This window comes from Pezoporus occidentalis, unplaced genomic scaffold (genome assembly GCF_034315485.1).
Source record: "Pezoporus occidentalis ecotype Australia unplaced genomic scaffold, CSIRO_AGI_Poc_V1 ctg10, whole genome shotgun sequence".
Lineage (NCBI taxonomy): Eukaryota > Metazoa > Chordata > Aves > Psittaciformes > Psittacidae > Pezoporus > Pezoporus occidentalis.
Window position 1 is genome coordinate 4,218,085 of NW_026912779.1, and position 25,807 is coordinate 4,243,891.

At 39.4% G+C, this 25,807-nt stretch overlaps 1 protein-coding gene across 7 annotated transcripts; it reads left to right on the forward strand.

The window, feature by feature from the left end:
• The first annotated feature begins 464 nt into the window (after window positions 1-464).
• On the forward strand, window positions 465-25,591 carry SANBR (SANT and BTB domain regulator of CSR). Of its 7 annotated transcripts, none has more exons than XM_062609849.1 (21): window positions 468-727; window positions 3,540-3,705; window positions 5,474-5,660; window positions 8,913-8,994; window positions 10,070-10,308; window positions 11,139-11,197; window positions 12,007-12,167; window positions 12,927-13,013; window positions 13,115-13,225; window positions 15,100-15,223; window positions 15,400-15,552; window positions 15,770-15,915; window positions 16,279-16,378; window positions 17,308-17,340; window positions 19,071-19,170; window positions 20,073-20,164; window positions 20,268-20,296; window positions 20,394-20,467; window positions 22,024-22,112; window positions 22,465-22,556; window positions 23,605-25,591. In XM_062609849.1, exons 2-21 carry the CDS (start codon window positions 3,556-3,558, stop codon window positions 23,639-23,641), a joined length of 2,145 nt encoding a protein of 714 aa, XP_062465833.1. In that variant the 5' UTR covers window positions 468-727; window positions 3,540-3,555; the 3' UTR covers window positions 23,642-25,591. The 7 variants fall into 7 exon arrangements, 5 of the variants coding, with proteins under 5 accessions (XP_062465833.1, XP_062465843.1, XP_062465823.1 ...); XM_062609839.1 differs by having other exon boundaries at window positions 469-727; window positions 20,070-20,164; XR_009963056.1 differs by lacking the exon at window positions 23,605-25,591 and having other exon boundaries at window positions 466-727; window positions 20,070-20,164; window positions 20,394-20,499.
• The last annotated feature ends 216 nt before the right edge of the window (window positions 25,592-25,807 follow it).

Below are 25,807 nucleotides of genomic sequence, written 5' to 3' on the forward strand. Positions count from 1 at the left end.
GCTGAAAACTTCCGGGAAGCATAAATTAAGGCTCTGCATCTTTGCTTAATTTATTTGATGTGCTTATATCTTGAGACTCGTTCTTGTTCCTTATGCCTCCCCACGGCCCGTCAGTGGGGACTGAGGCACACGCAGAGGCTCGTTTACGTCACCGCAGGGTGACGTCGCCGAGGCGCAGCCTGACGTCACGGACACGTCACGCGGAGGCGGGGAGAGCCCCGCGCGGGGCGTTGCTAGGTTACCGGACGCCGGGAGGGGGCGCGGCGCCGCCGCTGCACTGCGACAAGGCGGGGCCGCCGCCGCACCGCGGCGCTGGCGCCCGCATTACCCCCCCCGCCCTTCCGGCCTTCCCATTGGCTCTTCCCGCCGGGAGGGGGCGGGGTCTCGGGGCTCTCCCGGCGCTGATTGGCCGCTGCCGCTCCCCTCACAGCGCTCCCCGGGAGGGTGGTGCTGGGCGGTGGCGGCGTGTGTGTGAGCGAGCGCCCGGCTGCCGCGCTCCGGGCACGGCAGGTAGGGACGGGGCGGCCCTGCCCCGGGGGTGCCGCCGCGCTGAGGAGATCCGGGCGGGCTCCCCCGGGGTCCCTCAGCGGGAGTGGCCGAGCTCCGCTCCGCTGGGCGCCTGGCGTGGCGCTTGTCCCGTCCCGCTGCCTGCCCCGGCGGCCGTCACGCCGTGAGGAGGAGCCGCTGCCTGCCCCGCCGCTGTGCCCCTGGCCTGGGAGCCCGCCAGGTAAACCCTGCCTGGGGGCAGCGGGAGAGCTTCCTGCAGCCGCGGAGCGCTGTGCTGGGTGTCCCCTCCGCTCCCCGGCCCCTCAGTGGCCCTGACCGGGGCCGGTGCCCGGCAGCTGCGGGGGGCTCTCTCTTGGGGCGGCTGGCGGGGTCCCTATGGCTGAGGGGGGCTCCCGCCGGGACGGTGCTGCATGAAGGGGCTGCTTGAACTTGTAGGATCTTCCCCCCAAACTGGGCTGATTGTTCAAGTTGTTTTGCTTAAATACCTCATTTTAACGTTTGTTTTGTCTCCTATGTGGGAAACGACAAAGTTGGTGCTGTTCCTCTCCCCCACCTCATTCTGCACCATCACTTCCTCGCATTTAAGGGTTCTGCATGAAACCTCCTGCCCGTCCCACCACCTTCACCTTCCTGCAGGTTATGCACCTGCAAGGGGATGGCAATTCCTCGTTTTCAGGCTGTTTCTTTGCTTTAAATGAAGAAATAAATCAGTGTTGTGTGAGGCGGCGTGTTTCCGTAATGTAAACCAACTTCCTGCGTAATGAATTAACACTTCATTTAAATCACGTCAGTTTCATGAGGTGTTAAGGGGTTGAGAATATTTTACACCACTCTAATTTAGGATTTTAAGTATCAGTAAAAATTCCCATTGTCATGTATCTCTATATCGTGCCTCTCAAAGGAGTTATTCAGAATTAAGTAACTCTTTTCCGTCTGGCTTCCATAGCCGAGGAAAGGATTAACATGAGCTTTACTTACAGTAACAGACTGGAGGGAATCTCTACATGTTGCCTTCTCTCTCTTAACAATATGATTTATTAAAGGCTTTATGTTGCTCTTCTGATGGGGTGCACCGTTCTTGCATGGGACTGAATCCTCTGTGTATCTTTATAGTTCTGACAGGGTTTCCTAAAGGACAAAAAGGGAAATGTTAAATATCATGTGAGAAGCCACAAAGAGGAGTGGCCTTCATTTATCTTTGCAGCAATAAGCATACATAGAACTGTATTTTAGTGCACAGAATAAGCAAATAATATTTGAGACAAAGGTTTCACCTTCTCTGAATGTGTCATTACATTTTAGAGTACCTGTCATCCCTTCATGGTTGGGTTGCTTCACGCTCCACAGTGCTGATGTGTTTGTGACAACTCACAACAAAAGATCTCCCTTGAAATTATAGACTTTATCCCAAAGTAACTGCTTTTCTTTCTTTCTTCGATTTCTCAGTAAAATATTACTGCAGAACTAGTCCTTAAAATGGTGATGCATGGAATATGGACAATACTGGTAATTTCACTTTGATTAAATGTATTTTATGGTGCAAGACCAGGGGATTCTGATACTCCTTCATTTACTTAACTCACTCAAACATAGTTTTAAACCAGCTGCTACTTGCATACAAGGTACCCCAAGAAGTCAGCTTCATATTTTATAACCACTAGGTTTGCCACTGGTGCTGACCTGTTCTGGCCCAGTTCTTTCTTTTCATAGCAGCGGTTATGGTAGATGTTCAGTGCTCAGATATAATCAATGCTGACATCTGTCTGTGCATGGACAGTGAGATTTCTCCACTGTAGAATTACCACAGTGACACCACTTGATAAGTACAGTCAGGGTGAGGATTGAGGGGTCAGGGACTGATCTGCTTTTACCTCATAGTGGCATCTGTCTTAGCTGGAAATTTGGGCTTGTATTGTCTGTGAAGGACCCTTGTCCTTTAAAACTGGCTGTTTAGAATGCTTTGCAATAGGTTTCATTTAGAATTGCTAAAGTGGTGTGACATTTTGTATTGGACTTGTCTTCTGTGTTTTATTTGTGGCCGTTTTTGTACTTTTAATCTCATGAACACATGGAACCTAAGAATTGTCTTGGTGGGCTCTAGGTTTTTCGTTCCCGGGTACTTTGTGTCAAGACACTTTGGGAAAGGTCCAGGGTGCTTTCCAAAGGCAAGACCTTCCTAAACTCTTTGGCTGTGAACCTTTACTGTGTTCCGTGGTGCTATGCGTTAAATCAATTTTGAAAAAGGAAAAAAGCCCAGCCAAACTTGTCTCAAATTGAGAGAGGTACGGGTTCTTTTTCTTTAAGGTGTTCACTTCTGTCCTTATACACTTTGCTCTGATGTTGAACTTAAAGTTGAAAGAATAAGGGGTTTTGCCCTGATAATCCCAGCTAATCAGGAGTTCTGAGTACCTTAGATCAGCTCTAAAGTCATGTCTTTAGAAGGAGAGCTGAAAGACACTGAGTGCTGTGTTACCTGGCTCCAAAGTAGTATTGATGGCCCTTAGCTGGGTTGGCACTTTATAATGAAAGTCAGGACGGCAAAACAAATAGGCAGAGTAAGAGGAAACCAGAGTTGAGCACTAGAAAGTTTGTGGGGACAGACAAGTGTTATCTGAATGTAAGTAAATGTAAATTAAAGTCCTAGAATCCTAGAATGGTTTGGGTTGGAAGAGACTTTAATAAATATCCCCCTGTAGCTTAGGCTGTTTGGCTGTTTATTCTGAGATTTTGGGAGGCCTTTTTTTTTTTTATTGGAGGGCTCAGTGGTGTGAATCCCTCCTGGAAACAGACAGCTCAAAGGAATGGTGGAGGGTAATGCCTGCTGCTGTTAAGTTGGTTTTGGTATGTTTTGCACATCCCCAGGGTTCTGAGGATGCAGATATGAATATATAAATGCTGTCAAATGAAGCATTGCTGCTTGACTGTAATGCTGTGGTGAACTTTTCCCATAGTTATTTATGGAATGCTGCAGTAAATATAGATGAAGCTTTAAGCGTGCAGAGAGACTTGCTAATAACATTTTTCTCTTCTAGGCTTAAGTAGTCAAAGATGAGTCGTGGATTTTCAGAAAACAACAACTTTCCATATGACAACAATCAAATGGTGTTGGACATGATCCTCTGTTCCCTCATTGGTGTTCCACAGCCTATCAACTGGGACAGTGTGGCGCGGCTAGTTCCAGGATATACATCCAAAGAGGTGAAGTTACTCATAAGAGAATTCAAAGCCTGAACACTGAAGTTAAACATGTTCTGCATTTTATTTCATTAGGACTCATGTAGAGTAAGAACAAAAATTACTGGAAAAAAATAATTAAAAAGTGGAATTAAAAAGTAGTTGTGCTAACATACTTCAAATTACATAGGATTTCCATGTGAAGGATGGTGGTACTCACTAACCTCATGTAGGTTGTAGTATACTTACTAGCAAACCTGATAACTTTCTATGCTTGTCATCACAATCCTGAGGAAGCATGAGTTACAGATCTCCATTAAGTAGCTAAAAGTGCAGTTGCCTCTTGCTTGGTCCTGCAAGTTGTGGAGTTTTCTTTCTTTGGTTGGAATAGAGTTAGAATTAACTGCAGGTTAACTAGGGTTAGTACCTCCATGTACTTAGTCTTTCTGGATTGCTGAATTTCATGGTGAAATGCTTACTTGATAATTTTTAATAATGATTTTTATTTTTTCATTTCTGAGGGGATGTAAGGTAAGAGGAAAATGTCTTTTGCCCTTGTGATTCAGCAAAGCTGGAAGCAAACAAGCCAGTGATCTTTACTTTCTTGCAAACATAATCAAATGTGTCAGCTCACATTTATAACGTTGCTATTGGGCATCAATGTAACCTTGTATTTAGAACATAAAAGTGAATGATTGGGAGTAGAAATTTAACATTGTAGAATATTATAGGGCTTTCAAATGCTTGGCAAAGCTCTTGAAGGAGGGATCTGTACTATTTACATTTCAGTTTGCAGGTGATACTGTGCCCATTAAGCAAATAAATAACCTCTGAAAATATTGGTGAGCTCTCTCCTCATATTCATTAAGGTAATAAGATTGCTTAGCACCTGTCTGATTACTCTATTTTAAAAGAACAAAGTGTCTCCCATATGTGGAGTCCCTATTTAAGGCAATTAAGTAAATGTATACCTGTGCTTTTGTATCTGCTATATATATATAAGACTGGCATGGTAATGAATCTGAGACACTACATTAGTATCAGGAGGATGTCACTGTGTGTACCTCTCCCAAAGGGACAGGTGGGATTCAGCAATGTCAGTTAGCTCAATCCAAAATAAGTACATAAAACTGCTACTTGAATGGAGCCTGATGAGCTGAGTCACAAGAGGGTTACCTATGGAATTAAGTAAATTTACTTGTATGTGTAAATTACCTGTGTGTAGGATTCTGCTGAGCCAAAGACGTGATTGTTATTGTATGAGTTAAAATGTACAAAATTGAAAGACTCCCTAGTTTGTCAAAACAAGGAATGGGAAGTTAACAGAAGTGCAGTGGAAATCACCAGTCCTTTTTGTCCAAATCAGAGTGGAGGTCAAAAAGTAAAATAATAGTAATTATGAAGCAATTATTTTAACTACTTTTAATAATATTTGACAATGTTAATGGAAAAGAACTAGTTGCAAAATGAGAATTGAAACTCTCACCATGACTTTCCCCTTTACAGATCAGGCTTAAACCCACAGGGTTTAAGGAAGTACAGATTGAAACAGGTTCTATCTTATTTTTTCCTCTTTCTGTTAGTGTATTTAATTACGGTAAATATTACTTATTCTAGTGTATATTTTTGTACTTTCCTGATACCACTAACGAAGTAGGAAGCATTGAAAGTTTAATATCAGGAACCGTTCACATGCAGAAGGCATGAAATACAATATTTGTATCAAATTATAGTTATTAAAAATGTACTGAAAGCTACTGCTTCATTGTCCTATCATTTAATCTTGTGACAGTGTGCAAAAAGGTTTGATGAACTAAAAAGCAGTGGAAGTTCACCTGTTGACAACCAGTTTAATCCCCTGATGGCTGCTGGTGGGAGTCCTGTGGAAACTTTAGCTACATACATCAAGTCCTCCTTGCTCGATTCACAGACAGAGTTTCAGGAGCCTGCTATTGGGCAGGATTCCATTACTATAACTGGTATGTTTTTAGTCATTCTGAACTATGTTGGCTTTGATTATTATCAGTATGTGCATGCTTTTGTGTCCTGAGTGGTAAGTCCACCCAGGAATAGCAGTTACTCATCTTTGAAAAAGTCAAGTATAAATATAATGCATACATGAGGTCGCTTTCAGTTAGTTTAGCTTAAGAATCAATGTTTGTTTGGGCATTTTAATAGTTTGTCCTTCCCAAAGGCATAAATCCTTACACTGAATCCTCTGTTTTAGTATTTTGGTGGGGAAGGGAATTACTCTCCTGTTTTGTATCCCCAGTGTTGTACTGCTAAACTTACAGCTTTTTGCAATCACACTGAGCTGTGTTATTAAAATAACCAGACAGTTGTGTAGAAAATCTGCAGAAAGCTGAGAAGGTGATCCCTTGAGGTCTGACCCTTCTCTCCCAGCTAAAAGCTCTGTGCTTGCCATGCGGCTTGATGACAAGATGACTACATAGGAGAATGTAGAGGAGCTACTTTTTGCTGCAAGACAGTCTTGCAATGACACATAATATGCCTTAGTCAATTATCTGTTCCAGTAATAGTTTGGCAGAAGAGGGCCAGCCCTAATAGCTGTATTTCAATCACAGCACAATTAAATGTTAACATTTCCTTAAGTACTTCTGCTGTAAGCAATTGTAATTTGCTGTGTCATAGTTATTCTCTGATTTTTCATTGTAGAGTGAGATGTTTTCAATGCCTTGTGGGACTTGATAAACGTGTTGCATGAGAAATTTGCTTCATTAATGAGTAAGCAATTTCTGTGTTAAAAAATAAAATGACAGTGAAGTGTTGAAACAAAGTGTTTGGTTTCAATGTCCTTCACAGTGCTGCAGCTTCCTAGTAACTGTTCTCTTTGCAGAAGGAACCCAGCTGTTTGACCTTTGCTGGAGAACAAAGAAAATGCTTTCAATAAGAGATGATGTTTGAAAACTCTATATGGAGTATCTAGACTGAAAATGCTTCCAATCAGCTTTCAGTTATGTCCTTGTTACATGCAGGATGTGGAATAAATGCCTCTTGCACCCAAGGGTGGCTACTTAAAAGATTAGTAGCTTCCCAGTGGGCAGTTAACAAGCTAACTCTGCTCATAGAACTCTAATTGAGTTGTCATAGAAAATTAGTGCATGTTTTCTCTTTAACAGTGTAGTACATATAGTAAGTATTAATGCATTTAAGTACCCTAATGTTTCCTATTACAAGATCCTGGCCTAGCATTTTGTTCTGTTTTGTTTGTAGCTTTAGATAAATTATTTCCCTGTTTATATGTAATTTGTTGATATGAAATTAGGGTAATTAATCTTTCTCTCTTGCGTGGACTCACCTTAATATTTGTGAGGTACTTGTATCTTTCAGAATTGGTGATTTAAGAAAAGCCTATTTGTAAATGTTTTTTATGTTTAATTACTTCCTAGTGGATTTATTCACATCTGCTTATTGTTAGGATCAAGAAATTTAGGCCCATTTGGATTTGTTTCTAGACATGAGTAACAGCAAAAAAAGCAATCAGACCAAATGAATTTTGAGCTGGATTCTGGTTTTGTTGGAGTTACAAAAGCTCATTTATTACTTGCTAATTGTATGGCAAACTGCCATTAAATACCTCTGAATGCATATTATGGCAGTAAACAAGTGTATGGGATAGCCTTTTACCCAAAGTGTTTATTCCTAATTCCAGAAATCAATCTATATTCACGGGGGGGGGAACAAAAAATAATAGGAAGAAATACATGATGGAGTTCAGACATCCCTGTTAATTCGGCTGTGCTGCATACTCTTGTCAGCATTATTTCTTTAATAAATAACTTCAATGTGTTCAAGGTAAGCTCTTTAATATTTGCAGACAGAACTCTCTCATACATTTTTCCACCTTCCTTTTAAATACTCACCTTATTTCACATTCAAAATCTGGCTTAGATCTCCCACTGTAGCTGTCTTAATGCTATCAGGGGTCATCTGCCTGCAATGAAATGGCTGCCCTGAAGGCTGTGTCTGACCCAGCCCCTTCCAAGGTTTTTCCAGGGTCGCTCTAGTAAATCTATCCCCTTTATTAGCTGTGTTACTGCTATTATGGCCTTACTAAGGCGTAAATCTGCAATGCCTTAGGCTATATCTTTGGAGAAAGTTTTGTTTCTTCTGCTTCTAGTGTGATAGCTTTGCTTTCCTGAGGGGCATAACTACTGTGTTCTGAACTGCATACAGCTTCTAGATCATTTTTGATGTCAGTCTGGTATAGTTATTTAGCCACAAGATGAAGAGGTCTATCTTAATCCTCTTCAGAAGAGTACAACCTTGTACATTACACTAGAGGGAGAAAATGCTTCTGGAACTTTTTCCCTATAAATCTGAGAGTAGAAAGTAATCATGGAAAATCATGACCTTGCGTGTTTTCATCATGGGAGACAATATGTGCCCTTCCATTATTTAAAACAGATAATGATCTTTCTGTTTTATAATCAAGGTTATTGATGTTTCAGATTGCAGTGATCCATTACTCTTGGAAAAGTTATTCAAATGTCTGCTGGGGTTGTCTTAACCCTCAACCCAGAAGTCACTGGATTTGGTGACTGGATCTCCTGGACTTCACTGGGTTTTGTGTCCGGGTTGTACTGTTTGTAGTGCATTTGTGAAGATAACCGGTTTGAACTGAAGCACAGCTGACCTTTATTCCTAGAATAAGTTCCTGTCTAGGAACAAATTCCATGGTCTGCTTTCTTTGAGCACTGTTTTATATACTCTGCTTTAAGCCGCATGTTTGAGAAACTTGGCAAAAACACATCTTGAGAGGCTTCTGTCTGGAAGCAACTCATTTCCAAACCTAACACTATGGATAAGAAGCAGAGTTAGTCTCAAGTTGTTATATCCTGGCGGCAAAGCTTCCCACAAGACCCACATCCCACAGAGCAGAGAAGGAGAGCTAAAGGAACGGATTGCTTTCCTGGAAGGAAATTCTGAAGATTCTGTGAATCTTACTGCTCTGTATTGAGACAGAACCAATCTGGGTTTGCAGCCAAGTGTCTGGGCAACCTGGCAGTGCAGCTGGCCTGAGTTTCCAGTGCATGGCATTCAGAGCAGGCATTTGGGTTAGCTTAGTAGCCTGTATGGTAGCAGATTTGTTGCTAGTTGTGTAACATTGCTCCACCATGAAAGCTGTACTTCAGTTGCGTTTCCAAGATGATGGACTAAAAAAGGTCAGGCATTTTTGTTCTAACGCGCCTTTTCCCCTTACATTTAAGGAAGGCCCAGCACAACCTCCACATCAGAATCTGAGAAAGGTCCTGTGCATAATGGTGGAGAAAGCACTGACGAAAGCCAGGGGTAAGATATGTGTGTTTATCTAGGGGGTTATAGAATTGACAGAAAGGTGTCTAAATTGCTCATACTTTTCTACTACCAGAAAGAAAACAGCTGAGAACATCCTAATAAACAATGTAAGACATCTTGGAACCTTGCATTGCTACAGAAATACTAGGGGTTGGTTTGGGAATTACTTATGTGCAATAGGGAGAACTCATTTATAAATCTGTCCACAATGTTCCTGTGAGTGATTGATCACTGCTGTTGAGAGAATGGGAAACATAACCTGATTTAAAAAAGAAATGAAACAAGATTGATGCTCAATAACATTTTAATTAAAAAAAATGTTCTTTGAACATGGATTTGTCCCATGTAAAAGCAGGAAAAGAAAGCTGAAAATGAAAAGTACAAATAAAAAATTTTCCTATGAATTCAAATAGCAGTGATGAACATTACTGTTTTTCATACTATCAGATTCCTGTTTTCCATATTATGCAAGTACACATAGAATAAAGTGTGTACTTGAAACCTAATGGTAACCATCTTCCTCTAGAGACAGCATTTACTGATTCTAGCTTTGACCTTTTGTAAGAAATAGGCATTTTAATATGCAATAAAACAGTTTTAATTGCTGCAGATGAGAATTACTATTGTATGCTGTTATTGTCCTTGGTACCTCAGTAACTTAGGCATATATATCTGCCTTTTTTTCACAGGAAAATTTAAAGGGTGGAACAAATAAATTCTCCATGTAATTCAGGTAGTATCCCATAATAAACTGGTGACAAAACTGGGGCTTGAAGCTGGAAATCTGCCTTCTCTGGTCCCTTAACAATTAAATCACACTAATTATGTGTCGGATGATATGCATCTGTGTTTTTCACATGACAATGCCATCAGACAAAGCTCTTGTCAGTATTTTGTGTTAATAGTTAATAATTGTAATTCGTTTCCCTTCTGTTAAAAAAAACCCTGTTAGTGACATCAGTGTTGCAGTCTGTGATACAGATTTGGAGATGAGATCTTTGTTGATGGGTTTTGGTGGTCTAATTGGCTAATGGTCCTAATTTGGTTTGTGGTTTGTTTTCTTTTTGAGGCCAAATATGGTGATCCATGTGTGCGACGAAGCAAAAAACCTCAAAGAAGATTTTGTGTGTCCTCGTGACCTTTTGATTTCAGAAATGAAATACTTTGCTGAATATCTGTCTGTGGATGCCCAGCGCTGGGAAGAGGTGGACATTTCAGTGCATTGTGACGTTCACATCTTTGACTGGTTGATAAGATACGTTAAAAGGAACACTAAGGATTCTGAAGCTAATGAAATGCCCACTTTAGGTAAAAGGAAATGTGTAGAACATGGAAAATTAATGGGTTTTGTACAGTTCAGCCTCAGCCTATTTGTGACTGTTGCACTGAAGCTTGTCCTTTGTTAGGGAAGTGTTGCAACAGAGATCCTCTGGTTGTAATAGGAGATGTCTCCAACTTGTCATCACTGGTAGTTCTGAGGAAATATCCCGATAGTTGTAGCAGTGAAAAAGGTCTAATATGTTTTGTGATGTGAGGGTTTTAATTAAGCTTCTTTAGACCTCTTCTGAACAACAACAGAATAGCAGTTTTAAAATAGTGGTGATGGTTGGGTTTGGTTTTGTTTCCCTGCTGCTCCTCATTGATACAATTGCAATATTGTCTAAAATTTCAATGCATTCTGATACAATGGTAGGACTTTTGCCTTTATGAATTTGAAGCAAGTTTTAAATCTTTTTAGGAGCCTTTGCTATGCATTTTTTAAGCATACAAACAAACAAGAGAATAGAGTTATGACTTGCAATGCAAAAGGCATGTTAAGCAAAATCTTAGCTGGGTATGATGGCTATAGAAGGAAGGTAGTCTAACAGTGTAATTGTTTAGCCATTATATACTTATGAAACCACCTTTTACAGTTTTTATAAGTTCCAATTTGCTATAGTTGTACTCTGGCCACCTAATTGATAAACCAAAACTATGTTTCTTAAGATAGAAAATCCTCTACATATTGGGAATGGCAGGTTGATCAGTAAAATAATACTTAAAACAGGTACTAAATATGCAGAGGGAGGGATGTGATACAAAATTTTCAAAAGAACTAATGTAAAAACCCCCCTTTTTTTTTTTTTGTTGGCTTTTAGAACCATCAAATGTCATCTCAATTCTTATTTCTTCTGAGTTTTTGAAGATGGATTCATTAGTAAGTATTAAGAAAGATTCTCTGCCATAAGGGCACAGTTAATTAAGAGGTGTCTGAAGAACTTGTTTCTTTTGCTTTGGCTGTTACAGAAAGAGTTGATGCAATGAGAACATTTTCAGATTTTTCTACCACCTTTCTAGTTGAGTGCAGCAGTCTGATATTTGCAGATTCTCAATGCAAAAAGACTTACACTGTATGTTATATGCAAATGTGATAGTGGGTCTTGGATTTGCTTTTTGACGACTGATATAGAGTCCCATCAGTATCCGACTTCTGATACGTTCTATCAAAAAAAGATTATTAAATCAGTGGATACCTTTGGGTTATATCCTTTTTACGCTGAAGACACATCTGCCTTTTAGGATCTAGTTCTCCAGCTCTGTACAAGTAATATCTACTGACTTGCTTGTTAAAATGTTTGTTAACAGTTCTCTCACTGGGGTGAACCACAATTAAATATGCAGTAAGCATAGTTGAGATACAGGCAATACTACGTATGATGTGTGCTGTGCATCTCCTTTTGCAAGATGTTGGAAAATACCACTTGTTGAGGATGAAACATTTGTTGAGTTGTGTTTTGGTCTGTAAAAACCTTTTGGAGGAGAATATAAACTAACTCAGAGTCCTGTTAATTCAGAGTCTCCTTTAGACAAATCTGAGATTTGTTTCTTATGTATAAGTTGAACCAAAATAGTTTTCCAAAACACCACACTCTATAAACTAAAAGTCTTGAAGCAATTGGTAAATCCTTCTGGGAGAGCTTTGTCTGGAATTCTTTAACATTAGTTTAATGTTTCCATTTTTCCTAGGTAGAAAAATGTATTCATTATTGTCACAAAAATATGAATGCTATTGTAGCCACGCCATGCAACATGAATTGTATCAATGCTAATCTTGTTACTCACATTGCTGATCTCTTCACACACAATGAAGTGGAAGAGCTGAAGGACAAAAGAGATAAATTTAAGAGGTAACGTTTTCCCTGTAATACACAGAATATTGTGAAATTAATTCAGAATTGTACATTAAAATTATGAGCAAAAGAAAAGGATTTTGTATGGGACCTCAAGGAAAGGCCACACTATGACTGTGGCATGGACAAATTATTAATGAACTCTTGCATGTGAGCCAGGATTAGGGTAAGGAACTCTTTATGGGATGACATGCTCCTAATTTGGAGAGAATGGTTTGGCTTCAGCATCCTGTGAAGTCTGATGTTTAGACTTAGAATTTAGGGTGCCTGGAAGGCTGAGTAGTTGTGATGGTGTACTATTTCGTATGTAAGGGCTCCAGCTTAGCATCAAGGTAAGGGCCAATTCTTGGAGCACAGACTGGCAGACAAGCAAGGTGAAAGTAAGAAAGGATTTTAATCAGCAGGGATAAAGACATTATGATTTTTAGCATTAAAGTTAAGTGTAATTTCACAGAAACATTCATTAATAAATGGTCTTTTAGTCAAAGTAGAAGCTGGCAGTTTTTCTTGGCAAGCAACATAATAAAAGGAAAAAAATAAGGGATCTTATTCTTCACATCTGTGTGAAAATAAGAGATGACAGGTCAGGAACCAGTTATCCACACAGATTGAAGGAAAATCGTATTAAAAGAGATTATTATTCTGAGAGAAATATGGTGACTTTGCTTATCATCAGAATGTATTTGTTAGTCTCACTCTACATAAGGCAATTTTCAGTGTTTTCTAATGGGTAAGCTGTGTTACTGTCATTAATAGTAAACTTTTCTGCAAGAAGATTGAGAGGCTCTTTGATCCGGAGCATGTAAATCCAGATTCTCGAGGCAATGCAGCAACATTGTACAGGTAAGACCTTTTTGTATTGCTACTTCAGTTGCAAGGGCAGTCCCTGTGTTTTTGAAATCCTGCTCTTACTCCAGCACTTACTTTTGTTTTTTATAATCTAGGTGTTGTTTATGTAAAAAGCTGCTAACTAAAGAAACTGAAAGAAGAATTCCTTGTGTACCGGGAAAAATCAACATAGATCAACATGGGAATATTGTCTATGTTCATATAAGGTAGTGAATATATGTATATTGAAAAAAACATGTTTCTTTGACTCTATGATTTTGTGTGACTTTACAAAATACTGTGTGTTTAGGATGTACCAGGTACATTACAAAAGGAAGTCACAGATAGAATGGAAGTGGAGAAACTACAGCCATGGTTACTGGGAGGGCTATTTTAGGTTGTACTGCCTTAAACAGAAAATACTCAGCTAATTCCTTCATCAAAGGGGTTTAAAATATGTGTAACTGATGACAGACAAATTAAAGGCTGCATTTCTACAAGGTTCATTGTTGAATGATAGATCCACCTCTGCCAGCAAAGAAAGGCTGGAGAGTATTTTCTAGACTGACTTTATGCTGTCAAATCAAATACTCAGCCTGCTTGAAGACTACTATAAATAAACTTTGCCAGTTCTGAAGTGTTTGTCAGAGGAGCTTCCAAGGACCTATTCTGTATGTATGGCAAATTCACTTGGCACAAATGTTTAATTCAATTCTGTTTGATCCATGTTTGTGAACAGCTGGATTCTCTTCTTAACAAAGAGCAGTGTGTGATCACCTGCAGTTCCCTCCGTCCTTACATGCCACCTTTAAGGAAGGATGAGGGGAAATCAGTAACAAGAGACCTTTCTCATCTGATCCATTTCATTCAGAACAATCAATCACAGTGCAGTATCAGCTCCCCAGGTCACATGTATTTAGTGTTACCTCCCACCAGCAATTCCAAGGTGTGGACTAAGCTTTGCCTAACCAGTCTAAACAGAATCACATCTTGTGGCCCTGCCCTGACCTATGGGGATCATTGGTGATTAACCATGTAAAAGTCAATTAATTGTATTACTTCAGTTAAGCTGACTGTATGTAGCTGCTGTGCAATTCCTAGCATATAAATATACAGGGTTTAAAGTTAGTCAGAGGATTATTTAGGTTCTAATTATTTGCCTTGTGGTACTTGTGACTGCTTTTCTACACAGAATCCGTTTACCATTTCTTGAGTGAAGTGACATTGGCCACTAATGAGTTCAGGCTTATAAGCTAACACATGCCTATCTTTAATGATTTTAAAAATAGGTTTATGCTTATTGGTCCTCTAGTGATGCCTCGAACTAGCTTCCAGTTGGAAGTACTGCTTGCTTTGTCTAGGATAGATGTATATACAGTAAAAACCATTTCAGACCAGGGCTTAAAACTGTGGGAAAAGAGTTTCTGCTCTTTCTGAAGATAATATGCACCAGTGCAAGTGCACGTTCTCTAAAGAAGCATGTGTCATTTAATCACTAGGAATGAAGTCTATATACTTAAGACTAGAAGTCTCAGATACATATATTTATCAAAAAGACTTGGTCTTGTGTTTTCAAACTTTACTTCTTCACTGAGTAATTGCTGTTGCGTTGCAGATACAGAGAAACAGGTTATGTAGGCTTTTAAAATAAATAAAGTTGCAGTACTTTGCCTCTGGTCACAACGTATTTATTACTTTAAAGACAAAAAGCTGCAGTATGACTGAACTTGTTTGTGTGTGCGTATTTTGATATCTTCTACTCTGTGTATTGGGTTTTCCTCTGGTTTAAGGATTCTCCTGATTTCCAAAAAGCTTAATATTTATCTTAGCTTATAAATTTGCAGTATATGGAGCTTGAGATGAATCAAGCTATAATTCTTTGTTATTAGTACGTCTTGGGTGCTGTCAAAGAATTTAGGCTCTTCTTCAGGGTCTGAATTTAATAATGATTGTCTCACATTGTATCCTTCCTATCCTAAACTCTTCTGTTGCTATTCACCAGTGGAGCACGTGTTGTTCTGCTCCTTCTCCACCTCACCTTTCTGCTGCAGGTTCACAACAGTGGTGACTCCATATGCAACTTGACCTCTTGCTTTTTCAGAGACAAAACCTGGGAAGTCCATGAGTATTTAATTGGCCTTCATGAGGAATTGAAATCTTGGAGGGATGTTTACTGGCGTCTGTGGGGGACTGTCAATTGGTTGTCTTGCTCAAGATGTAATCAAGTTAGTACATTTTCCACTTTGACTTGTTTGTAGATGGCTTGTTGTGGGGTGAGGCAGGGACTAAAGCAGTTTGGGAAATATATGGCAATAAAGCTTGGTATATGTTCTTTATAGTGCAAAACAGACTTCCATAGGTAATCTCACCTCTCTTTATCTCTCTTTTTATTCTAATGTAGTCTTTCCTGTGTACTGAATTCTCCCATTGCCAGTACCATTCGCAGTCAGTTCTTTATCCAGGCGTAGCAAGTGCTCTGGGCTCAACTGGGACAGGAGTATATCCCTGTTGTAACCAAAAAGTACTTCGATTTGATCCTACAACTCTCCCAAAGGTACTTCAATGCTAATTCACTTTGAAAAGAGCATAAGGCGTGGAGAGGAGGGGGGTAATAGTGTGTTATGAAAATAGATCCTCTCCAAAATAAGTATTGTATATTATTGCAGGCTGGGACCTTGGGACACAAGAGTTAAAAAGCTGAACTTCTTTTAATTGCGGTTATGAAATCAGTGCTTCCCATTAAGTCAAGTATGTGTGTATGTGTATTCCAGGGCTGCAAAGTGAGGGATCACATGGTTGATTTACCTTCAGAAAATGGAGATGGGGATGCTTTGCCATCTCAGACTACTAAAATATTGAATGATCTGCTTCATCATAGAGATGTTATTGTTGTTCCTTTCACTAAGGATGAGAATAGGTAAGAACACTGTATTGTGTTACTGAAATAACAGCCTTCAACACTTAACACATGCACATTACTTTTGATTTCTCTCCCATTTTAAAACAAGACATAGGGCTTTGTAAAGGTAACTTAGTTTTGATTGCTATGTTAGAAATTGGAAAGAGAAGAACAAGTATTTTTCCCTTTTTCATATTAAGCAGGCTTTTGGTCATTCATCCTCCATAAGCATTCACTCTTTTCTTTATATTTTAATGGATTGTTATAAAAATAGTCTGTGGCTAACTTGGAGGTCTGCCTTCTCTCTTCATGCATGATGAGTGAAGAGAGACTGATTCTAAAGTGCAAGATTTGTTTTGATTTCACATCTTTCTCTTTAAGTGATTCTGGGATTGGGCTCGGTGATGAAAAAAGCATTGAATGTGATGTGCTTGTAGAACCAAACACGCCGTGGGGTCCCAAAACTGGAGAAATCAATGCTGTGAGTGCTAATGTTGGGGGTTTTTTCTCCCCCCTTTTTTTAATGATAATGAGGATTCTTACAAAGGTACTTTGAAGAATTCACTAGGCAGCTTTTGATAAAAAAGATTCAGTCATACTTTAAAATACATCACCTGGCAATATTTAAGTAATTGCTGCCCTTGTTGCATCTGCTGATGTGGCTGGGGATGTCCGCATGACTCCTGCAAGTCCATAAATAAAACAGTAACTTGGATTGTGTTTTGGTTGTTTGGGGTTTTTTGGAGGGTGTAAGGATGCGTTTTGGGTTTGGATTTGGTTTCTCCCTGCCCCACAAGATGTGAAAGATTTTACTTTCCCAGAACTATGATGCATGTATGTTAACGTGTATATCAGATAACAGAGGTACTCTCTAAGGCAAGTTTAAGGAGGCTTTATAATACTAACTCTGGTTTAAAGAGAGCTTTCATGCAAAGATAAGTTCTTGAAGTTCTGCTCCTGTCATGGAGTAATGGTAGCTCAATGATCCTGATGGCAGCATAATGCTGCTGATTCCATGAGAATTTCAGAGTATCTGAAGCTCTCCTGCAACAAATGTGGGAGGCTGTTAAATTTAAACTCCATGACAGTCTGGCACATGACTGTCCCTCCCTGCCCTGGACTGCTTTTGGATTAAAACAAGCTGTAAATATTTCTAGTGCTAAGGTTTGACACATGAAAACATGACTGAATTCACTGCATTTAACCAGTCAGTGTTTCACAACCTGGTTGAGGTTTGTCATTCCACCAAAATTCCTGGTTAAAGATGGGATTAGGCCTTTTGGGGGTTACAAGTGTAGCTTGCTGTACTGTAACACACCACTCCTGTTTTTAGAATTCCACTCACTTTCTTCTATTCAGATTACTATTAGTTCTTTAACTTACTATGTCTTTCTCTCTCTGTGACTACAGTTTCTTTCTCTGAAGAACTGGACTTTACAGCTGGTTAGTAAAATATTTTGCTCATAAACTTAAATATTTGCTCTTCTGCACTTGGTAGAGAACTAGCTTGGATTTTTGCCTTATTTTCTAGTGAATCGGGTGGAAAATCATAGAATAGTTAGGGTTGGAAATGTATTTTCTTACCTTTGGATTAATTTGGAAGTTGCATTTTAGCAACACTTTTCAGAAGAAAGTATGTGTGAAGTGCTACTTTAGTGCTTAACAATAATTAAAAATTCTCTTAAAATGTTGTAATACATGACAAAAACCAATAGACCAGCACTGCATGTGTCAGATCTTGATTATTAGGATGACAGATGTAAATCATCAAAACCAGAGCCTTTGAGTGCCTGTTTCTGATGGCTTGTCTGAGATGCTTCATGTCGTCTCTATGCTACTGCTTTGTTGCAAAAGATCTTCTATCGGAGATGAAGGCCTAGCTAAATGCAGAGAATGGGGAGTCATTCTAGCAGTAGCATATGATGTCATCCGAGTTACTGTTTTTATATATATAAATGATAGAGAGCAGCAGTTTTCCTCTGTCACTTGAGGATTTGTGTTGCAGTCTGATGTTCCTGGTGTCCTATAGTAAGTCTGCTCTCCTTGTAAAAACATGATTCCATAAACTTTTTGAACTTGCAGTCCGTGTTAAGGTTCATTTCTCATGGATTACTAGGCACTCATCGTCACGTACTTTAAAAGATATATATGTATATTCCAACACTGTAAACATCACATTCCTTAATAATTCCATTATCCTATGCTGATAGGAGCTATTCACTGTGCCCTGTTGAGATATTGGAACCCATAGGTTATGATGATGCACAGAGATAGAAGAAAGAAATAGATATTTTGGGTATCGGGGTGAGTTCACAAAAAGGCCAACCAGATACTCCAGCCCAACTTGCAATAAATCATTTATGCAGATAGCTGTGGTGTACATAATCTGTGTCTGTTTGTAGTGCTCTGTGATATACATGCTTTGTGGTATTTAATTACTGAGTATCTCAGCAATTTCAGGCAGTTTGCAAAATGGAGCAAACCTCAATAGAACCTTTCATAAGCTTGTAGTTTCCTGTGTTCTATGATTATGTGGCTAGCTGAGATATTTGCTACCAGAAATTTTCTTATTAATTAGGGAAATAGTATAGCCAGCAATGCATTGGATATTAAACACCGATTCATACAATAATACAGGTTGGAAGGGATCTCTGGTGGTCATCTTAAGTATTTCATCAAACTCAAAGCAGGGCTGTGAAGTTAGACTCAACTTCAAAGCTATACTACTTTTCTCAGCGTTATATCCACTCAAATCTTGAATATCTGAAGATGGAGGTTCTGCAGCCTCCCTGGGCCACCTTTTCCAATGTTTGACCACTTGGATGAAGCATAAATAAAAGGGAGGCGCTGGAAGAGGTTGCCCAAAGAAGTGGTGAATGCTCTGTCCTTGGCAGTGTTCAAGGCCAGGTTGGACAGAGCATTGGGTGACATGGTCTAGTGTGGTGTCCCTGCCCGTGGCAGGGGGTTGGAACTGGATGATCTTAAGTTCCTTTCCAGCCCAAACCATTCTATGATTCTGATCAAAGGTTTGAAAGTACCTTCTAAACATTTGAGAAACATGTTCTTGGACCTAAGTGTGCTGGAAGTCAGCTCCTTCAAGACAGATTTAATGTGTCATTTAATAGGAATCAAGCCTCACTTGTAATTTGTGGCCCTCTCCTCCTGTCAATTAGAAGCAGCAGTCATTGTTATCTGAAGAAGAGGAATACACCACTGGATCAGAGGTCACTGAGGATGAAGTGGGGGATGAAGAAGAAATATGCAGGAAACCAGGTACAGCAAGTCTCTCCAGCCAGCCTCCTGGAAATTTAGAGATAGGGATTCAAGGCAGCAGAATTCTTCTGTAAGCAGATTTTAAACATAAGGCATTTTAAAAATAAATGTTGCTTGATTTTTATTTCTATTATTTCTGTGTTTGGATACAAATTACCCCACTGCTCAGTGCCATCAAAATCACTGGCAAACAAGACAGGCTGCAACTGTTCATGTCCCATATGTCCTCAGAGTTGATTAAGGGTGTATTTTGCAGGAAACACTATCAAGTGCTTTTATGAAGTTTCACATAACTACACAATGATGTTTCTGCAGAATATCCTTCTGGTTATATAGTGGAATGAATGGTGAATGTGGCTAGAACTGTGTCTGCTTTGAAGATAAGCTCTCTATGATCTAAAAAGATTGTTCTTTTTTTGCCTCCTATTTTCTCCTTTCCACCCTACTAATAAGTCGCTTGAACAGAGACAGTTCTTTGTTTGGCCTTGACTCAAAGGGTTTGGAGTGTACCGGTTTGTTTAAAATAAGAATGAACATTTTTTGTAGTTTGAATTAAACTTGTTTGGTCTCATATCACTCAGCTTGGTGATTGAATTAATACATCCAAAGATGTAGCTTCTATGTGTACTTTTAACCTTCCAGTAGAAAAATTGTGCTGTTATGTGTAACCACTCTGCATTTTAAATATGTACTTGAGCTCCTGTACACTTCTCATAAGAAAGCATTTGAGTAATCTGTGTGTATTAGCTTGCCTGCAACAGCAACAAAAGGAAAATGGCCTGTTCATTTACTCTGTTTGTAAAGGAATGGAGAGGCGGAAAAAAAATCCTTGTGTAGCTGTGTATTTGAGAAATTCCAAGTGTCTGTGATGGTATGAGTAGATGGTTTTTTTCAATTAGCAGGGAGAAAGGAGAAGTTAAAGAAGTCCTACAAGCACCCAAAGAAAGTGATTTCTTCACCTAGTGTTCAGAAGAAAGAAAAGCCATCTGACAAGGTAACATCACAGCTGTGAAGGTTGTCTTGAATAACAAGGACTTCTCTTCAGTTTTGGACTTGACCTTAAAACATACTTAACGTGTTTTTTCTTTCCTCAATAGTCAAGTTCCCGAGATGCATCTCCATTCATGTAAGTAATTCTCAAAATCCTTGAGAACATATTGAAGTATATCCCTTTTTGTGAAGTGTGACTGATAACGTGATGTGCATCTTTCTTTTCTAACCAGTGTGAGTATGCAGCAGAACAAATGGGATGCCTCAAGGTCACTAAGATTCAACCAAGATGCTCAAAGAGAAGATGGTCTGTTCTTGCATGAGTTCAGCTTTCATAAAGTTAATATTATGCAAAGAAAATTCTTCTTTCATATAAGAAATGGCTAATTTGCTTAAAATATAGCCACTTAGAAACCTTTAGGTTGAATTTAATCTCAGATATAGCAGTGGGGTTTGGGTATTTTATTACTTTTTTCACTAATAGTTGCTCCTCATTTGGAATAGAACAGATTTTGACTAGGTTAATACTAATCATCTGTTTCCAAACCACATAGTAATCTCAGGCTCTTCCAAACTGTACCTTCATATAGCAAGGAGCTCCTTTTGAAAATGTTCTTTTAGTGTTTGATTGGCATTTATTAGCAATCTCATCTATTCTACATGAGAAAAAAAATGTTTGTGATACCATACATCGTAGTCTTGCACACAGACTGAAAAATAAATGGGCAGCTTTGAACCTAATCTCTTGGAAAACATTGGAAAGGAGGTCAAAATGTGCAGGAGGAAAAGAAAACATGCATCATAAGTGTATGTGATTGTGGTTGTCGTGGTTTAAACCCTGTCGGTAAGTCAGCCACGCAGTCCACTTCCTCACTCCCCCCCCTTCTCCCCCCGGCCCCGCTGCTGGAGGGATGGAGAGGAGAATAGAAAGAATGTAACTCCCACAGGTTGAGATAAGGACAGCCCAGTAACTAAGGTATAACACAAATCACTACTGCTACCACCAGTAATAATAATGATAAGGCAAATAACAAGGGAAGAGAATACAATACCACCCGTTGATACCCAGCCCGACCGAGCAGTGAGCCAGCCCTTCTGGGTAACTCTCAGTTACATCCTGGGCATGACGTGCTGTGGTATGGAATACCTCTCTGGCTAGTTTGGGTCAGGTGTCCTGTCTCTGCTTCCTCCCTGCTTCCCCTCCTCCCTGGCAGAGCATGAGACGCAGGAAGTCCTTGGTCAGACTAAACGTTTGAGCAGTAACTAGAAACATCGGTGTTATCAGCACTGTTCCCAAAAGTCAAAAACACAGCACTGCACCAGCTAATAAGAAGCAGAAAAAAATGACTGCTACTGCTGAACCCAGGACAGTGGTTTATGTTCTTTATTTGAAATGTCAGCACATAACATGCAGAGATTACAGTTGTGTCATCTGATAACTGTATAAGTATGCGAATAACATTCCCTGCATCCCTGTGCCACGTTGTCTGTGCAGATAAACAGAGATAAACATTCACTTCTCTCTTTCCCAGTCTTTCTGGCTATAAATATTGAGAATTCTCTTAGTTTGTTCCACCTTCTTTAATCTCTCAGGAGACTCTTGTTCATTTTTGCTGGTTTGAAAACCATTCCTATAGATTTTGATCTCAGTGAAATGCCTCAGGCTCATTCTGCTATCTGCCAATAACACTGTTGAAGTTACCTTATGTGTCAGGATCTAGGACCTTGGTCAAGATTTCTATATGAGCTGAAAAGAAAGCTTATTTTACAAATACAGCATCACTAACGTGTACCTCTAATTCTTCTGACTTTGTATTCAGTAGCAAGGAAAACCTCTGTTCTAAATATTCTAATTTCTGACAGATCAGAGAAGAATGTCTGAGATCACAGGACACTTAATAAAAATGAGACTGGGAGACCTTGATCGAGTCAAGTCAAAAGACAGCAAAGAAGTAAGATTTGTCCTCTGACAATGTAATGTTTTACAGAATTGAAGTAAGCCTTGGTTAACAAAATATCTATTCAACACTTAAGCTACAGAGCTGAGTTGTATCAATCTTCACTTTGTTCTAAGCATGATATTTTTTTGGGGAAATAGTTTAATAGTTAAAGTTCACTGCCTTTAAGAACTGGGTGTGGAAAACAGGATGGGTTTAAAAGGTTTCAGTACTGGGTTGTGATAATGACGCAAAGTATGCCACAGCTTCTGCTGAATATTAATGATTGTTTTTAATGAAGGGTCACTGATTCATTGGATTAGTTTCAAAACTTGATTGTTTGGGTTTTTTTTTTTTGTGACTCCAGTATGCAGGAGGCATTTATTCCAGACTTGAAGCGCAGATAAAGGCCTCAGCACAGGTCAGTGCACGACAAAGCAATGCTGAGAAGAATGCCAGGTAAGATTTCAAATTAAAAGGAGAAAGCAAAACATGGATTTCAGGTTGGGGGTGGGTGTTTAAAGAAAAATCTGTCTTGTTTCATGCACTTTTTTTGAATCTGCATCCCTTCTAGCAGGTTAAAGATATACAGTGTGAAAGCTTCCTTTGTCAAATTAAACTAGAGCTGAGACAATGAAACTCTTGCACCCATGCTGGAAGAAATGCTTTGTAGCCACTGACACGGGCAGGGATGCCTCGCACTAGGCCATGTCACCCAAGGCTCTGTCCAACCTGGCCTTGAACACCGCCAGGGATGGGGCAGCCACAGCTTCTCTGGGCACCCTGTGGCCAGTGCCTCAGCACCCTCACAATGAAGGACTGCTTCCTTATCTCCAACCTGAACTTCTATTTCAGTTTAAAACCCATTACCCCTCATCCTATCACTACAGTCCCTGATAAAGAGGATAACTGGAATTATGGATAACTGGAAAAGTGTTAGCCAAGATTCTTTAGCCTATTCTTTACCCTCTTTCCAAAAACCAAACCTAAAAAAACTCCAAACACCAAAAAACCTACATGACTGCCTATTGGTTTCCTATGCCTTAAATGGGTAATACAAAAATGAACTGAGAAGCTGGCACATCTCATGCAGTTGTGGAGCCTAGAAGTGGCCACAATCTGGCTAGCAGGTGAGCCTCTTGGGCTGAAGCTTACAGTGGAGCTGCTGACCAACTTTTAGGGGATGGGCTGGAAGCTTCAAATATGTCAGAGGAATTTCTCACAGGTCAAAAAAACGTATGTGGCTTTCTTCCTGTAGAATTAGTGACTTCAAAAGAAGATATTTGACATCACAGTTCTTTCAGCTGTGTACCTCTGTATGAATATGTAGTTTGTGGATACAGGAATACTGGCGGAAAGGCAACTTTCTCAGTAATAGATTTTGAAAATGAGAATATTTTAATGTGAAAGTAAATTCAAATACTGCACTAGACAGAGCTGGCTGGACAATAACTTGAAATTCTAGCAGTAATAATGTCCATGTGTTTCTTATGTTTTCTTAATCCAGGTCAAAATCCCGTTTTGGTCAAGGCCGCCCAACATAAGGACTCATGAAACAACCTTTAGCCAGAACTCATTACTGCTTCCTGAAACTACTGCCCTCTGTGTGGGGAATGCACATCCTTGAAAGCTTTCCAGTGACTTATTTATTACTTTAAGCCTTGTAAATTATTTTGTGTGATACATGAATGCAAATCCAATAAGGTCTGTACTTATTTTAATTGTAAATATACTATTTCTTAAATTTAATTGCTTTTTTGGGGTATTGTGTTAAGTTGCATAGAAAATACTTTATAAACCTACAAAGTTAAATTATCAAACTAACTTTATTTATGGGGGAAGACATAAATATGCCTTTTAGTATGCTAGAAATACTGAAAAGGGAAAAAAGCAAGACTACTGAATTGTGAATGCAGTCAGCAGCACGAACACAAGTTACCTAACGTATTTATATCCTGTAGTATTTGGTGGTACATTTTAGGTCAGCCCTCTGGGGATTTGCATTTAAAGTCTGTGACAATACCTTAGAGTAGTTTAAACAAAATCTTAAAGCAGTTCTGAGGCTTCCTTCTGTATCTCATGCAGCTCCCATTGGTGTGAAGGTGGGTTACAGGTAGAGACTAGACCTCCAAAGATTCTAGAAATACCATGATGATGCAGTACTGCATCTTGCACGTGAAACGCTTGCTTGCTTGATTGTGAAATTAATACACATTTCTACTCCATATCCAATTTCTCTTGCACAATACAGTGTTTTGTTTCCTTCTGATAGCTAGGGTAAGAAGCAGTTCTCTCTCTTTTAATGATGCCATGTCTCTAAATTTCCAACCAGATATGCTATTAATTCTGCATCTTTCAATGGAGATGTATCATTAAGAACACTTATGCATGTAGATCTTTTGGGTCTAGTTACTTTCTGAAACCTGCCTGAATAGTACTGTTTAGAAGTCAGATGCACTTTCAAGTCCTGTATTTGGAGCAATAGAATACAAGTTTGTATAGGTGTAAAATCCAGGGCTACCAAAATGAAATAACTTGTCTAGAAAATATTTCATATTAGCAAAGAAAGTGGCAATAATGGCAATAATAATGGCTGAATTCAAGTAAACATATTCTGACTTTTTGAAACAGGTCGAAAGAGTGCTCAGGGAAAGCTTATTCCAGGCCACAGCTGTACAATAAATTGTGAGTTTGGAATCAAGTTAGCAAGATCCTGGGTGGAAGGGTGGGAATGGGGTAAGGAGAGGGAGATCATTGTTTAAATGCACTCTTCTCTCCATTCAGGCTCTTTTTGTCTTGTTTCTTGAGGATTTTCAGTAGGCATTAGAAGACGTAGGATAGCAATACTTGAAAATACAGCATTCGATGTAGAAGGGTTTTATTGAAACAATTACAGATGATTGTTGTTTATTGTGTGTTTTGTCCAATGCTGTAGCAAACTCAACAGACAAAACTGGATTTTAATGGCTTTGAGTTCGGACAAGAGTGGTAACTTTGCAGGAGTGCTTTAATCTGTATCAGATAAGGCTTTATTAATGCCTCAGGCCTGCTTGCAAGTAGTAATGCAGCTTTAAGCACTTACAGTAACCACTGGAAAACTTGTTCACTGAAAGAAGAAGTATTATAAAATCAACCAGGTATGAAAATGCAGTAGGATAAGTGTTTTTCTACATCCTGTGACTTCTCATAGAGGGTTGTTCCAAATTCCCATGGTAAACTTTGCTGTGGAAGTCACAGCCTGCATGTGTGTGTGTTTAGTTTTCCTAGAACTACTGACTAGAAGAGAAGGGACAACTCTGCTGGTTCTGTTCTGTGGGAAAGTGCCAGTTCAATGTGCCAGTATTGTTTTATTCAGAAATATTTTTGAGCATATAAAAGTAACATACATGATGTTCATTCTTTTCCCACCTTGCCAACCACCTTGAGTTTTTATCTTGTGTTAATTTTGAACATCTGTCTTGGTTTAATGGAAATAAATGTTGTTAATTTAACAAGTGTGTGTTTTCTAGATACTGGTCTCTAGATTCTGGTCTCCAATCATCTGTATTTGTGATTAAATTGCAGCATCACAGTGCAGGCTTTTTATCTGTCGAGGACAGGATATCATTGTATGCAGAGCTACTCCAAATCTACAAGATCTCAAAGGAGTTTTTATCTGCATTGAGTTTTGAGGCTGGATTAAAAGTTCATGAGTGAGCTGCCCTACAGGT

What these genes read in the sequence shown, in the direction of transcription:
- SANBR (XM_062609839.1), top strand. Translation starts at nt 3,556, where the DNA reads ATGAGTCGTGGATTTTCAGAAAACAACAACTTTCCATATGACAACAAT. An exon ending in TAATGAAATGCCCACTTTAG is followed by an intron (nt 10,309 to 11,138) that starts GTAAAAGGAAAT and finishes GTTGGCTTTTAG; the next exon opens with AACCATCAAATGTCATCTCA. An exon ending in AATGCTGAGAAGAATGCCAG is followed by an intron (nt 22,557 to 23,604) that starts GTAAGATTTCAA and finishes TTCTTAATCCAG; the next exon opens with GTCAAAATCCCGTTTTGGTC.